The sequence below is a fragment of the Pelophylax lessonae genome (genome assembly GCF_965119305.1).
Source record: "Pelophylax lessonae genome assembly, chromosome: 5".
NCBI lineage: Eukaryota > Metazoa > Chordata > Amphibia > Anura > Ranidae > Pelophylax > Pelophylax lessonae.
Window position 1 is genome coordinate 34366857 of NC_138772.1, and position 13558 is coordinate 34380414.

A 13558-nucleotide genomic window follows, 5' to 3' on the forward strand; every position below is an offset into this window, starting at 1 on the left:
CAGACAGCCGAGGCTCATATGCACATCGCTGGCTCATGATGGGGCTCAGGTAAGTATTAATGGGGACTGGTGCACACAGAAGTTTTTTTACCTTCATACATAGAATGCATGAAGATAAAAATCCTTGAGCCTTTAGAACCACTTTAAGTTCCTGGTTTTATTCCTCAGACCAGTCACCATTTTTGTTGCATGTATCGTGACTCATTCTATCTCATCAATATCTTATTGTGAGGTCTCCAGAACTGGACACAGTATTCTGAATGAGGTCTAAGTAAATATCTACACAGGAGAATCAGTACCTACTTGCTCCTGCTGGTGATCCCTCTAGTGATAATTAAAAAAAAAAAAAAATATATATATATATATATATATATATATATATATATATATATATATATATATATATATATATATATATATATATATATATATATATATATATAAGAGAATCAAGACATCCTTCTGCTGGTGATCTCTCTAGTGATATAAATATCTATATAAGAGAATTGGGACCTCCTTCCTGCTGCTGGTGATTCCTCTAGTGATAACTAAAGATCTACATGGAGGAATTAGGACCTCCTCCCTCCTGCTGGAATTAGGACCTCCTCCCTCCTGCTGGAATTAGGACCTCCTCCCTCCTGCTGGAATTAGGACCTCCTCCCTCCTGCTGGAATTAGGACCTCCTCCCTCCTGCTGGAATTAGGACCTCCTCCCTCCTGCTGGAATTAGGACCTCCTCCCTCCTGCTGGAATTAGGACCTCCTCCCTCCTGCTGGAATTAGGACCTCCTCCCTCCTGCTGGAATTAGGACCTCCTCCCTCCTGCTGGAATCAGGACCTCCTCCCTCCTGCTGGAATCAGGACCTCCTCCCTCCTGCTGGAATCAGGACCTCCTCCCTCCTGCTGGAATCAGGACCTCCTCCCTCCTGCTGGAATCAGGACCTCCTCCCTCCTGCTGGAATCAGGACCTCCTCCCTCCTGCTGGAATCAGGACCTCCTCCCTCCTGCTGGAATCAGGACCTCCTCCCTCCTGCTGGAATCAGGACCTCCTCCCTCCTGCTGGAATCAGGACCTCCTCCCTCCTGCTGGAATCAGGACCTCCTCCCTCCTGCTGGAATCAGGACCTCCTCCCTCCTGCTGGAATCAGGACCTCCTCCCTCCTGCTGGAATCAGGACCTCCCCCCTCCTGCTGGAATCAGGACCTCCTCCCTCCTGTTGGCGATCCCTCTAGTGATATAAAGATCTTAATGAAGGATTTAGGACCTCCTTCTTCCTGCTTCTGATCCCTCTAGTGATACGATCTATATAGAGGAATCAGGACTTTTATCTGCTGGTGAATCCTATAGGGATAACTAAATCTATATGTAGGGGAATCTGGACTTTCTTCCTCCTCCTAACGATCCCTCTAGTGATATAAAGATGTATATGGAGGGATCAGGACCTCCGTTCTCCTGCTGGGGATACCTAGAATGATACCTAAAGATATATATGGAGGAATCAGGACCTCCTTCCTCCTGGTGATACCTTTCAGTGATCATCCAAGAAATCTATTTGCTTTCGTCACTTCCGGGCAAGGTTTGTTCATTTTGCAACTTTCTGAGATGAGCACAACCAAATCTTTGTTCTGTAGTTCTGGCTTACACTGTACACCCAATACTGTAACATCATGCTGATTTTAACTTTTGAGGAACCCTCCTCATCACTATTAACACTGAATCGCAAAACCAGTCTTGGGGAGAAGACAGAGCTGCTGGTGCCCTTCACTTGCTAATCTGTGACTAAAGGGTCTCCCAGGAGCCCACAAAATCTAGAAGTACGTAATTATGCTTTCTAGCCGACACCAAGGATTTCACCCACCAAATGCGCAATGGAATGCAAGGTGACTCTTAATAGGTTACGGACGCCCAGCACTGCATAGCAGGAAACGGTGGGGGTGTTGCTCAGTACATGCATACTGCAAGCACCAAAAAGACTGTCAACCGACTGTGCCTAGTTTGAGCCAAGTTTACTTTTTAATTTCCATCTTTTATCTTCACTCCATAATGTTTTGCTCTTCCTGTGGGAAATTTTATAAAATGTGGCTTCTTCCGTCCCTTGCTGCAAAGCAGACAGCAGTGTCTACGTCAGTGACCGTTAATTGGATCTGACCCTCTCAGAGCAGTAAAAGGCCACTCATGTGTGAGTTTAAAAGTAGGCAAAGAGGAAAAAGTGGCAAGCAGCTCTTTAATTTATAAACCGCAAAAAAAGAGGAAACAACGCTAGAGCAATAAACTAATTCCACAGAGCGCAAACTGCTGCTTACCATAACAGATTTATGAACTTGCCTGGCCCCTAGTGCTGGTTTTGCTGCTAATACATTATTGAATGTTATGCCATTTTTTTTAGCTAAAGGAATATAGTTATAGAAACTAGCACAGGCCGCTTAACACCACCAATTAGCATAACGATGAGTGAATACCACCACTTAGCATAAAGATGAGTGAACAATGTCAAAGCCTGGAAGGGGGGCAAACATGCGATATTACGGAATATCCTCTTATTGGGTGCCAAAGGCTTTTAACAAGTTGATGGGTGATTAAACCCAACTGCATGCATGCTAAATGGAATAATTCAGCTTGAAGTGAATTTTTTCCTAAAGCTGACCTAAAGCCTTCCCTTCAGTCTTGCACAGATGTACAGGATCCTATCTTGTGCTGCTTACTCTGATTTAATGCACAAAGTGAACTTATCACAGTATGCATTAAAAGCTGCAAGAAGCTAGAGCTTGCCTCTTCAGCCTTAGGCTCATTTCACACTATCCGTCCGCCGGACGGATTCGGTTTTTCTCAGCAGGGGATCGAGCCGCCGATCCCCTGCTGAGCAGGAGGATGACAGCTGTCTCTGCGCTGTGTGCGGAGACACAGCTGTCAGTTCCCCATGCATCTCTATGGGGGAAATCGGATGGGAACAGACCGTCGGTCCGTTCTCATCCGATCCGATGGACGGATGGAAAATAGGGTTTCCATCCGTCCAGATCTGACGGATCGGATGTCAGCGGACATGTCTCCGCTGACATTCGATCCCCCATAGAGATGCATGGGGGGGGGAACGTTCAGATCCGCCAAAAAAACGGACAGGCGGATCTTAGCCTGTGTGAAAGGGGCCTTAAAGTGATACTAAACAGAGAAGTGTTAATTACCATAATTCATTCACATAAGTCATATAAATCATGACCATGTATTTTGTTTTTTTAAATCCCCCAACTGCCTTTTTCCTGCAGCGTGGTTGTGTGGTCACCTGATCTTTCCCATTTCTTTGGCATGTGCAGGGAAAGATCCTTGGGAGGGGCTTCTATTACTCTGCTGATGTATGCTCTCAGCCCTGATTGGTCCTGTGCCAGATACATGACTAAATAAGCAGTATTAGAAGAGCAAGTAAAATTAGATTATAAATCTAAAAACACAAGGGGATTTTTGACTTACCATAAAATCCATTTCCCTGATGTTCATTAACGGACACAGCTCCTGATCTTCTTAACCATTGGGTTATACTGCCCCCATACAGGAGTAGGACACTAGGCAGAAAAAAGTTCTGTCTACGCCTATGGGCAGTCCCGGAGGGTACACCCTCTCTCTTCCTGCATAGGATGTCAGTTTTGTATCAAAGCAGTGTCAGAAAGTAACACCAACCCAACTCATGGGCAGTCCCAGGGGGTATACTCCCTCTCTGCTATAGGTACTCAGTTTTGTAACAAGCAGTGCCAGAAGAATTACAACTCCACAGAGGGGTGGGTGCTGTGTCAGCCAATGAGCATCAGAGAAATTGATTTTACAGTAAATCAAAAATCCAATTTTCTCTTTCATTCATTGACGGACACAGCTCCTGATCTTCTTAACCATTGGGACGTCCAAAGCAGTGTTAAACATGAGGGGTGGGAACAGCGAAAAGAAACTCCCAAGGCGAACTATAGCCAGCCAGGTAAACAGGAGCTCAACCAAAACAACTGGAGCTAACCTAAAAAAAAAACAATACACCCTCAAAGGAGGACCAGATCCTCAAAACAGCAGCCTTGCAGCCAAAGCAAGCATCTGAAGATGCCAACACATCCACTTTATAGAACTTTGTGAAAGTGTGCACCGACTACCAGGTAGCTGCCTTACAAACCTGCCTCACCGACGCCTGATGACGGAAGGCCCAGGAGGCTCTAAGCACCCGAGTAGAGAGAGCCTTGACAGGGGAAGGAGGAACCTGACCCCTGATGGAATAGGCGCCTGAATCACAGTTTGTCTGATCCATCTGGAAACGGTCACATAGGAAGCGGACAACCCTTTCCCAGGCCCATCCATATGCACAAATAGCGAGTCTGATTTCCTAAAAGACTCCGTAGCTGCCAGGTACATCCTAGTCACCCGAAGCACATTCAAGACATGCAGTTTCCTTCGGATGTTTTGGCCTGGGACACAGGGAAGGCAACACAATGTCTTCATTTAAATGAAAATCAGAGACAACCTGAGGAAGGAACGATGGACAGCGGCGAAGAACCACCTTATCACAGTGAAACACCATGTAAGGTGAACGATAGGGTAACAACGCCAATTCCGACACCCTGTGCGCAGAGGTGAAAGCTCCCAAAAAGGCTACCTTCTGGGATAGCGTAAGCAGGGGAATCTCCCGAAGATTCTCAAAAAGAGGCTTCTGGAGGACAGAGCACCAAATTGAGGTCCCAAGGTGGCAACAGAGACCGCACTGGAGGGGTCAAGTGCCTAACTCCCTGAAGAAAAGTATGCATCATCGAGTAAGTGGCCAGGGGCTGTTGAAAGAAGACCACTCTAAGGCCGACACCTGACCCTTGATCGTACTCCAGCCCAGTTTCTGCTCAAACCCCCGTTGAAGGAAAGTCAAGATCCGAGCCACCGAAAAAAAGAGCAAAGATGAACCCCAAGAGACTCACAACATGCAATGAACGTCTTCCATTTAGAATGGAAGATCTTCCTAGAAGTGGATTTCCTAGCTTTTAACAGCGCTCCAATCACTGACTCAGACAAATCTCTATCCATCAGCACCTTGTGTCCAATAGACAAGCTGTCAAAGCCAGTGACTGTAAAGCAGGATGGAAGCTGATCCCGTGACTGAGCCACAAAACTCTGCACCTCTGTTGAGCCAGGACGCCAACAGATCCACCTCAGAGATGCCCCACTGGAGACATAACTGATGAAATACCTCGGGATGAAGGGACCACTCCCCTTGGTCCAACGTTTGCCGAATGAGGTAATCTGCCAGCCAGTTTTCCACCCCAGGAAAGTGTACAGTGGAGAGGAATGGAATGAACCGTTCTGCCCACCTTAGAATGCCTGCTACCTCCAGAGACGCCAGGGCACTTCTTGACATAAGCCACGGCCATGGCATCGTCCGACTGAATGCGCACTGGACATCCCTGAAGACGATCCGTCCAATGTTCTAGGCACAGTCTGATCACTCGGAGTACCAAGACATTGATCGGTAGTCTGGACTCTTTTGGTGTCCAGACACCCTGAGCAGAAATTTTGCCAAAGACGCATCCCCAGCCGGACAGCCTGGCATCTGTGGTGACCACTGTCCAATACAAGGATACAAGGGCAGGAAGGATTTGCCCAGCCAAAGCACGGAAGAATGAAGCCATCATACCAGGGACTCTTCCATTTGGCCAGAATCTCCCTTTGCAGAGACATCGTATGGCACTGTGCAAACTGAACTGCCTCGAAGGTAGACACTATCAGGCCCAGTACTCGCATGCAAGTCCGGAAGGATTACCATCAGCTGGACAGCAGGAGACGAATTACAGCCTGCAGTTTTTGGAGTTTGTCCAGAGGAAGGAGCACTCCAGATAAGGCTGAGTCCAGAGTCAGACCCAGATAAGTCCAGCTTTGTGGATGGAACCAGAGTAGACTTCTGAAAATTAAGAATCCAGCCAAACACCCTCAAGCTCGTGATTTCCAGGTTTTCCACCAGAGCAGTAGGAGACTCTGCTCGCAGATGGAGGTTGTCCAAGTAGCCCAGTACCGCAAACCCCCATTGGCATAACAATGCTAGCACTGAGGCCAACATTTTCATGAAGACCCGAGGAGCAGAAGGCAGACCAAAGGGAAATGCCACAAACTAATAATGCTCCTTTCCAAGGGCAAAGCAGAGGAAGCGATGGAGACCGACACATATTGGAATATAAAGGTAAGCGTCCTTGATGTCGATGGAGGCACCGTGTGAACGGACTCCATTCTGAACTACTGCATCCGCACAAAGCAGTTCAGCGCCTTGAGGTCATGAATTGGACGCACCTTGCCTTCCTTCCTGGGGACTGTAAACAGGTTTGAGTAAAACTCCTAAAAAAAAAACGTTCCAAAGTTGGAACCATCACTCTTTAAAGTAAAAAGTGTGAGGGGGCAAACCTTCATGCTGAAGGGGCCTTGTCTGCGGATCTGGAGAAGCCACCTCTTGACTTGTCAGACCAAGTTCCCTTGGATCCTCCAGAGGAGGCCCCAAAGGGTTTGGAACTCTTGTCAGTCGACCCTGATGGACAAAAAACTGCTTATGAGTCAAGAAGGAGGGCCCACGTCTAAGATGAGGGTCCTTGCCCTTAGTAGCCTGCAGAAGAAAGGTACTCCTCCCCCCTGTGAGACTTTTAATAATGTCATCCAAGGTAGCACAAAACAGGCTTGAAAGGGAAGATCACTCAAGGCCTTTTTAGAAGTCTGGTCTGCAGACAAGCATTTAAGCCAAAAGACATGCCGAAGGACCACTGCCGAAAGAGCCGAGCCACTAGGGGAGCCGCATCCAAAGAGAAAATCACAGAAACTGCAGTACCTGGACCAGCTGGTCCGCTAGCTCAGCAAAGGCAGGGGGGAGATACTCCCCCTCTAGGTCATGGCACAAAAGCCTAGCCCATTCGGTCAGAGTCTGCGACACCAGGGCAATAGTGAATATCAGCCTTACTGCCAAACCAGCCAGGGTATACATACTGCGGGCCACAGCCTCCGCCTTCCTGTCAGCTGGGTCCTTCAAGGCCGGGGACTCTTAAACCTGAGTCATAGTTGTCTTGTTTAATCTGGAAAACGGAGGGTTCACCACTGGTGGAAAAGTCCACTTCTCAAGAAGGGACTCCTCATAGGGGTATAGCCTAGCAAAATTGCTAAGGGACCCCAAGGGGACACTTTGGTCATCCCCACTATTTAGTGAAAATTCTGTGAAAATAGGAGGGGAAAGAGAACACCTTTTGCACTCTGGATGGCTTGTGAAAGCCAAAGGAAACCTGCGCCTCCGACCCAGCTTCAGCTGCATCCTCCATCTTAAAGGTCTCACACACAACTACAATCAGTGCATCCACCAGCGTCTTTTCGTACATGGTTGCAGAACTGGAGGAATCCTCCTCACTATCTGAGACACAGCAGGGTGACGCACATCCGCAGCGGCTGAACCAGATTCAGGATCTGATGAGACAGATGAGGCAGGGGAAGGCAGGGGAAGGCAGGGGGCACTTTTTGCCAGCCCGTCGCCCAAAAGCCACTTCACCTGGAACACCAAGGACTCTAGGACCGCCGTCAGCGCATCAATGGATGGATGGATGGCCCCGCAACCTCAGATAGGATCAGGTAGGGAGATGTGCTCCAAAGACTCCATGAGTCAATAGGGGACCCCACAAAAAAGTGTAAACACTACTAAGGGACAACCCCCACCTCTCTGGCAGCCCACCCAGTTGCCAGCCACAGAGTAGCAATCGATCCTAAGTAGAGGGAAGAGGACCTCCACCAGACTCACCACCCCGCAGAAACCAGGCACCGCAGCTACGAAGAGAATCTGCACTGCACGAACAGTGACCAGGAAATGAAAAGATCCAGGAGCCAGCACCAGGAGATGAGGAGGGGCTCCCACTGCCGAAATTGCCGCCCAGAGGACTCCACCGTCTTGCCTGCCCCTGTTTTCAATGGCAAACCACCGAAAAATGGATGCCAGACTATACAAACATGGCTGCCATGCATTAAACACACAGGCTACAAGAAAATTGCGGCACCACGAGGCTCCTAGGCCTCAGAAAAAAGCACAGGCAGGAAGTGGGGGCCCTGGCAGGAGCCCCCCCCCCCCTATATCGCCAGCACAGCACCCTGCCCTCACCCTAGGTGGTGGATGACCAGGCCACCCCACAGCCCCAGCATCAGTGAAGGAGTGGGGGGGAGCCGTGAATGGGGGGCGAGATGGCCCACAGGGACCACCAGACCGATGAGGGGGATGCCTAACGGGAAGGAGGGGAACTCAGGGGTCCGACCGTCCCATGGAGAGGCCAAGGTCCACCCCAAATCCCTCCAGGGGGACAGTTACCATACCTGGCGGGCACCACTCCAGACAACACCTCCTCTCCATCGAGATGGGGGGCTGTCGGCTAGAAGAACGATGCGACTCGGGCCAAGACCTGGTCGCATGTGACCTCGCTGGGCATTTAACTAGCAGGCCAGCCCTCGTCCGATGGGGCTAGGTCGTGGCCGACCTAGCACGCAGCTGAGGTCTGGGCACACTTGCTGGACAGACTGGGGTGACCACTAGATCGAGATTATCCAGCCCGTCGCCCAATCTGGAAGTTGATTGTATCTAAAAAGAAAAAACTGCCAGAACGAAAGATCCCAGCAAGGAACTAGGTCCTTACTCCTGACTATCCCACCAGACGTAACCGTCCACACGCCCCCATCCGTGCCGGCCTCTACCTTGCCATTCTGTTGTGAAGACGCGGGACGCCGCAGTCTGACCTTCAGCCATGTTTGTGATGTGCCTGTATTTGTCTGATGTCTTGCAAGTAGCCTCTTAATAAATTTTGCCTGGAATTTTTATGGGATTACGCTATGGTCTCTTTGCCTTATTTTCCATATACACCTGTATTCATCTGAACATTTGATCTCACTGTGGGGACTGGACCTTTCTGAGTACCTTGTTTCTGATAAGATTGGAGTCTGTTTACCCAAAGCTTGTGAGGCCATTTCATTAATTTGATTGGCCATGTTGTTCTGGTAAGCTGCCTCCCAATATTATTGCACAGTGGTGTCCCCTGCCTGCACTTCCCTGTGGTGGTCACAAGATGAATTTCACCATTTGCCTTGGATTTAAGTTTTTGTCTTTTGGACTTGATTTTCACCTTCACTGTTTATGGGACTTTATGTGCACATTTTTAGCTTTTTCTACATTCATCATTTATGTTTATTGTACATGATAATATTCATTTATTTCACATGTGATTTTTATATTAACACTGCACTATTTTTTTATTTATACATTTTGGATCACTGTCTGTTGGTCTAGTGCCAGCAGCTTTTTTTTTTCTCACTATTTATCATCTTTTATTATTCTTAGCGCAGAAATTCCCCCCATTTTTAGTTACTCCAGAACTAGGCAGAAAAAAACAGCACAAAGAGGGAGTATACCCCCTGGGACTGCCCATAGGCGTAGCCAGAGTTTTTTTTTTGCCTAGTGTTCCACTCCTGTAGGGAGCAGTGTAACCCAATGGTTAGGAAGATCAGGAGCTGTATCCATCAATGAACGAATGTGAATTTTTTTTTTTTTTACAGCTCCCTATTAATCACAAATCGACAAAGTGCCGTATAGTCAATGCTATGGTATTCCCAGTAGTAACTTTTGGCTGTGAAAGTTGGAAGGCTGAACGCCGAATAATTGATACTTTTGAACTATGGCGTTTGAGAAGACTCTTGAAAGCTTTTATTACATAGTGCCACCAGAGGTGTCCTTACCGTCCTCTGCTCGTCTCCTTGTCTGACTTGGAATGTATGCTCAAAGACGGTGTACATGATTCTCCCCAAACCAAATGAGGGCTCAATCACATTTGGCACGATTTCTTCGACTGTAAGAATTAAAGGGAAAAAAAATAAAATAAATTGTGTTATTCAAATGGTAAGATGCGGTAGAAATTCCTTTGGTAGCACAAATATGACAAGAGTACAACAACGTGTTAGAAAGAAGAATGACAGCAGAAAGAAAAGAAGAAGATCAAGTGGTCCATTGAGCCTGCCCCATTTTTCTTTTTTTTAATTTGTGAAAAAAAAAAAAAAAAAAAAAGCTTAGTGTCCTAAGAAGAGCAGCATAACCCATCGGTCAATGAAGATATGAAGCTGTGTCCGTCAATGAATAAAAGAGAAATATATACACACACGGACAAGGGGTTGGGTGGGGGGGGGGCACACCGTAAACATGCATTTCTAAAGACCAATATTCATATATAATCACAGAGGATAGCGCACACATACAAAAGGTGTAACTTTCAAATACTACAAGGCTACTGAGACCTGATCAAAATGGGGATTTGGTTATCATCAGTGGGTCCTACACTATCCATAAAATTAAGGATAAATCCCACCTCTCTTAACCATGGGAGGAGTAAGTATATCTCATGGTTAAGAGAGGTGGGATTGATCCCTCATTTATGGATAGTGTAGGACCCATGGATAATGGGGTACTTTGACGCAGCGGTGGGCTTAAGGTGTGAACAAATCCCTATTTTTACTCATTTTGATCAGGTCTCAGTAGCCTTGTAATATTTGAAAGTAACGACTTTTGTATGTGTGCACTATCCTCTGTGGATATCTCTCTCTCTCTATCTTTCTCTCTCCATCTCCCTCTATCTCCATCTTTCTACCTCTATCTCTCTATCTATAATTTTTTTTTTCTTTTTTACTTCATAATCATATAGGAGTATAGATCTAGGTTTGTCCCAAGCATATTTGAATCCACTTGCTGTTGACTGACTCACTACCTCTGCTGGAAGTCTGTCCCAAGCATCAACTACCCATTCGATAAAATAATACTTTCTAAGATAAGTATTGAACTTTCCTCTTGCTAGTCAGCTGCTCTGTCCCCATATTTTTGATCTGTGTTTCATAAGGAAAATTCTGCCATCCTGAACCTTATTCACCCCCTTGATGTATTTAAAGGTTTCAAGTCATGTCTCCCCTTTCCCTTCTTTCCTCCAGACTGTAAATATTAAAGTGATATTAAAGGCCTGTGATTTGTTTTAAAATAACTTCACCTGCTCTGCGCAGTGGTTTTGCACAGAGCAGTCCAGATCCTCCTCTTCCTTGGGTCCTCCATCAGCATTCTTAGCCCCTCCCTACTTCCGAGTGCCCCCCAGAGCAAGCAGCTTGCTGTGGGGGCACTCAAACAGGCATGCTCCCAAGCTGCTCCTCTAAGTGTCCATTCACACACACAGCTGCGGCTTGGCCCCATCCCCTTTCTCTCCTCATTGGCTCACTGGCTGTAATTGACAATTCTGCCTCAGCCAATGAGGACTCCAGAACTGGACTCTCTATTCCAATTGAGGCATAACTCTAAATAGAGGAATCAGAACATTTTTCCTCCTGCTTGTGATCACACAGTCTGCTGCATCAGTTTTTATGGTGGCAATTTGCAAATACAGTTAAACCTTGGATTGCGAGCATAATTCGTTCTGGAAAAACGCGTGTAATCCAAAGCACTCTTCTACCAAAGCGAATTTCCCCATAAGAAATAATGGAAACTCAGTTGATTCGTTCCACAACCATTTATATAGAAGTCTTTCAGTTTATAGTCCATATAAAAAGATTCTAGCAATGTGATAGGTTGTGTAACTATAAAATGTCCATCCACAAATGGCGCCTCCACAAGGGGATTAGAAGCAAAATCCAGCAGGACCTACAGAGTATAAAAGAGAAGAGAGGGTGCCTCTAAGTGTAGCAATTACACTTAGAGCCAGTTCTCAGCGTCGTCAGTCTGCAGTCGAGACCGGGAAGACCACCCCGCAGTAGAGCGATCTGAACATGAGGCTTGACGCACTCGTGGAGCACAGTGTGGAAGGGATGACGTTGATGGCGGTGCTGAGGACGGTCTATGTGGACAGCTTTACCCTGGATGCCTGCATACTTTGTGCCTCTTATCATCAACCATGTTAGTTGCTAAATGTTGTACCTTCAATAAATGTAACCATATTGCTACACTTCGAGGAGCTTATGTGTACATGTGTGGTGGTTTAGGGCTCAGCACTTCTGCCTTGCAGCACATGGGGTCCCTGGTTCGAATCTCTGACGGGGTACTATCTGCATGGAGTTTGCATGTTCTCCCTATGCTTGCACACTCCAAAGAGCTCCAGGGACCTTTGTTTGTAAGCTCCTGTACATATTGTACAGAGTCTGATGAAAATGTGTAAAGGATAAGTTCACCTTCTGAAAGGAAAAAAAAACTGAATTTTTGTAAGAACTTACCGTAAAATTCCTTTCTCTGAGTCCTCCGACAGTCGCCACCCACTCATACAGTCTTCACTTATGGGTATTGACCCCTTATCCATAGGAGCAAGCTAGGCATAAGACTTGTTAAAACACAAAACAATTTGCATAGACACACCTATGGGGGGCTGTCCCTCTGGTCCAATACCCCCCTGCTAACAGCATTCTCAACTTAGTTTGGTAGCAAGCAGTAAATAGTCCAATTACCCCACAAAAGAGGGGCGGGGGCGGCGACTCTCAGAGGACTCAGAGAAAGGAATTTTACGGTAAGATTTTACAAAAATTCAGTTTTCTCTTACGTCCTCTGACAGTCGCTGCCCACTCATACAGTCTTCAATTATGGGATGTCCCAAAGCAGTGTAGACATGAGGGGTGGGAAGCACAACCGTCACAAAGGCATCGCAGCACCCAGGTCAGAGAAATGAACCTTATCTGAAAAGAAAGGTAAAAACGCTGGGTAACAGAAAAGCTCAACAGGAGCAAACTGAGTTGGGAATGCTGATAGCAGGGGGGTATTGGACCAGAGGGACAGCCCCCTACAGGTGTGTCTATGCAAATCGTTTTGTGTTTTAACAAGCCTTATGCCTAGCTTGCTCCTATGGATAAGAGGTCAATACCCATAAGTGAAGACTGTATGAGTGGGCGGCGACTGTCAGAGGACGTAAGAGAAATTTACTTTTTTTTTTGTTTTAATAAGCAACTTGCAGGGCATTGCACCTGCAGATCTTGGATGCAATGTGAGGCTCCTGCACACACTCAGGATAGCGCTCTGCCCGCACCACGTGAGAGCAGGAAGATCAATGAACTACGAGAGCATTCACCAGCGCCCTTGTAGCTCATGAAGATCTACAAGGCGTTAAACGCAATGGATGATGGTACTTGTAGTCTACTCATTCACAGGAAACTGTGAAAGAACAACAAGGCCCTATGGGTGGAACCCCACAACGCATCGCTGTTTTCAAGTTGTGACACTGGGTGTGGGGAGAGGATTCTCCGCTCCCTGTCACAGAAAGGGGGGAGAAGGGATGCATGCTGAACATGGTACACCCTAAATACAGGTGTAACATGTTCAAAAAGGTAAACTTAGCCTTTAAATCCAATGAATGAAAGGGCAGGGAATAAAAAGAGCGAAATGGTGTTGGACGTCCTTCAGCCAGGAAATGAGACGAGCTCTATCTGACTTTCTGAAGCTTCTAATGCACATTGTGAGAAGCTCACAGTGTGCAGTGAGATCAGAGTAAGCAATTTCAGTCCAGGAGAGGAGCCGCTACAACTGTGCAAGACTGAAAGGAAGTCTGGA

General features: G+C 46.9%; 1 protein-coding gene across 1 annotated transcript in view; it reads right to left on the reverse strand.

The window, feature by feature from the left end:
* GARS1 (glycyl-tRNA synthetase 1) overlaps positions 1-13558 on the reverse strand; it is a 127883-nt gene that overhangs the window by 7081 nt on the left and 107244 nt on the right. Inside the window, exon 14 of the mRNA XM_082259058.1 lies at positions 9739-9848. Coding sequence (XP_082115184.1) covers positions 9739-9848 — 110 coding nt within the window. The remainder of the gene's footprint in view (positions 1-9738; positions 9849-13558) is intronic.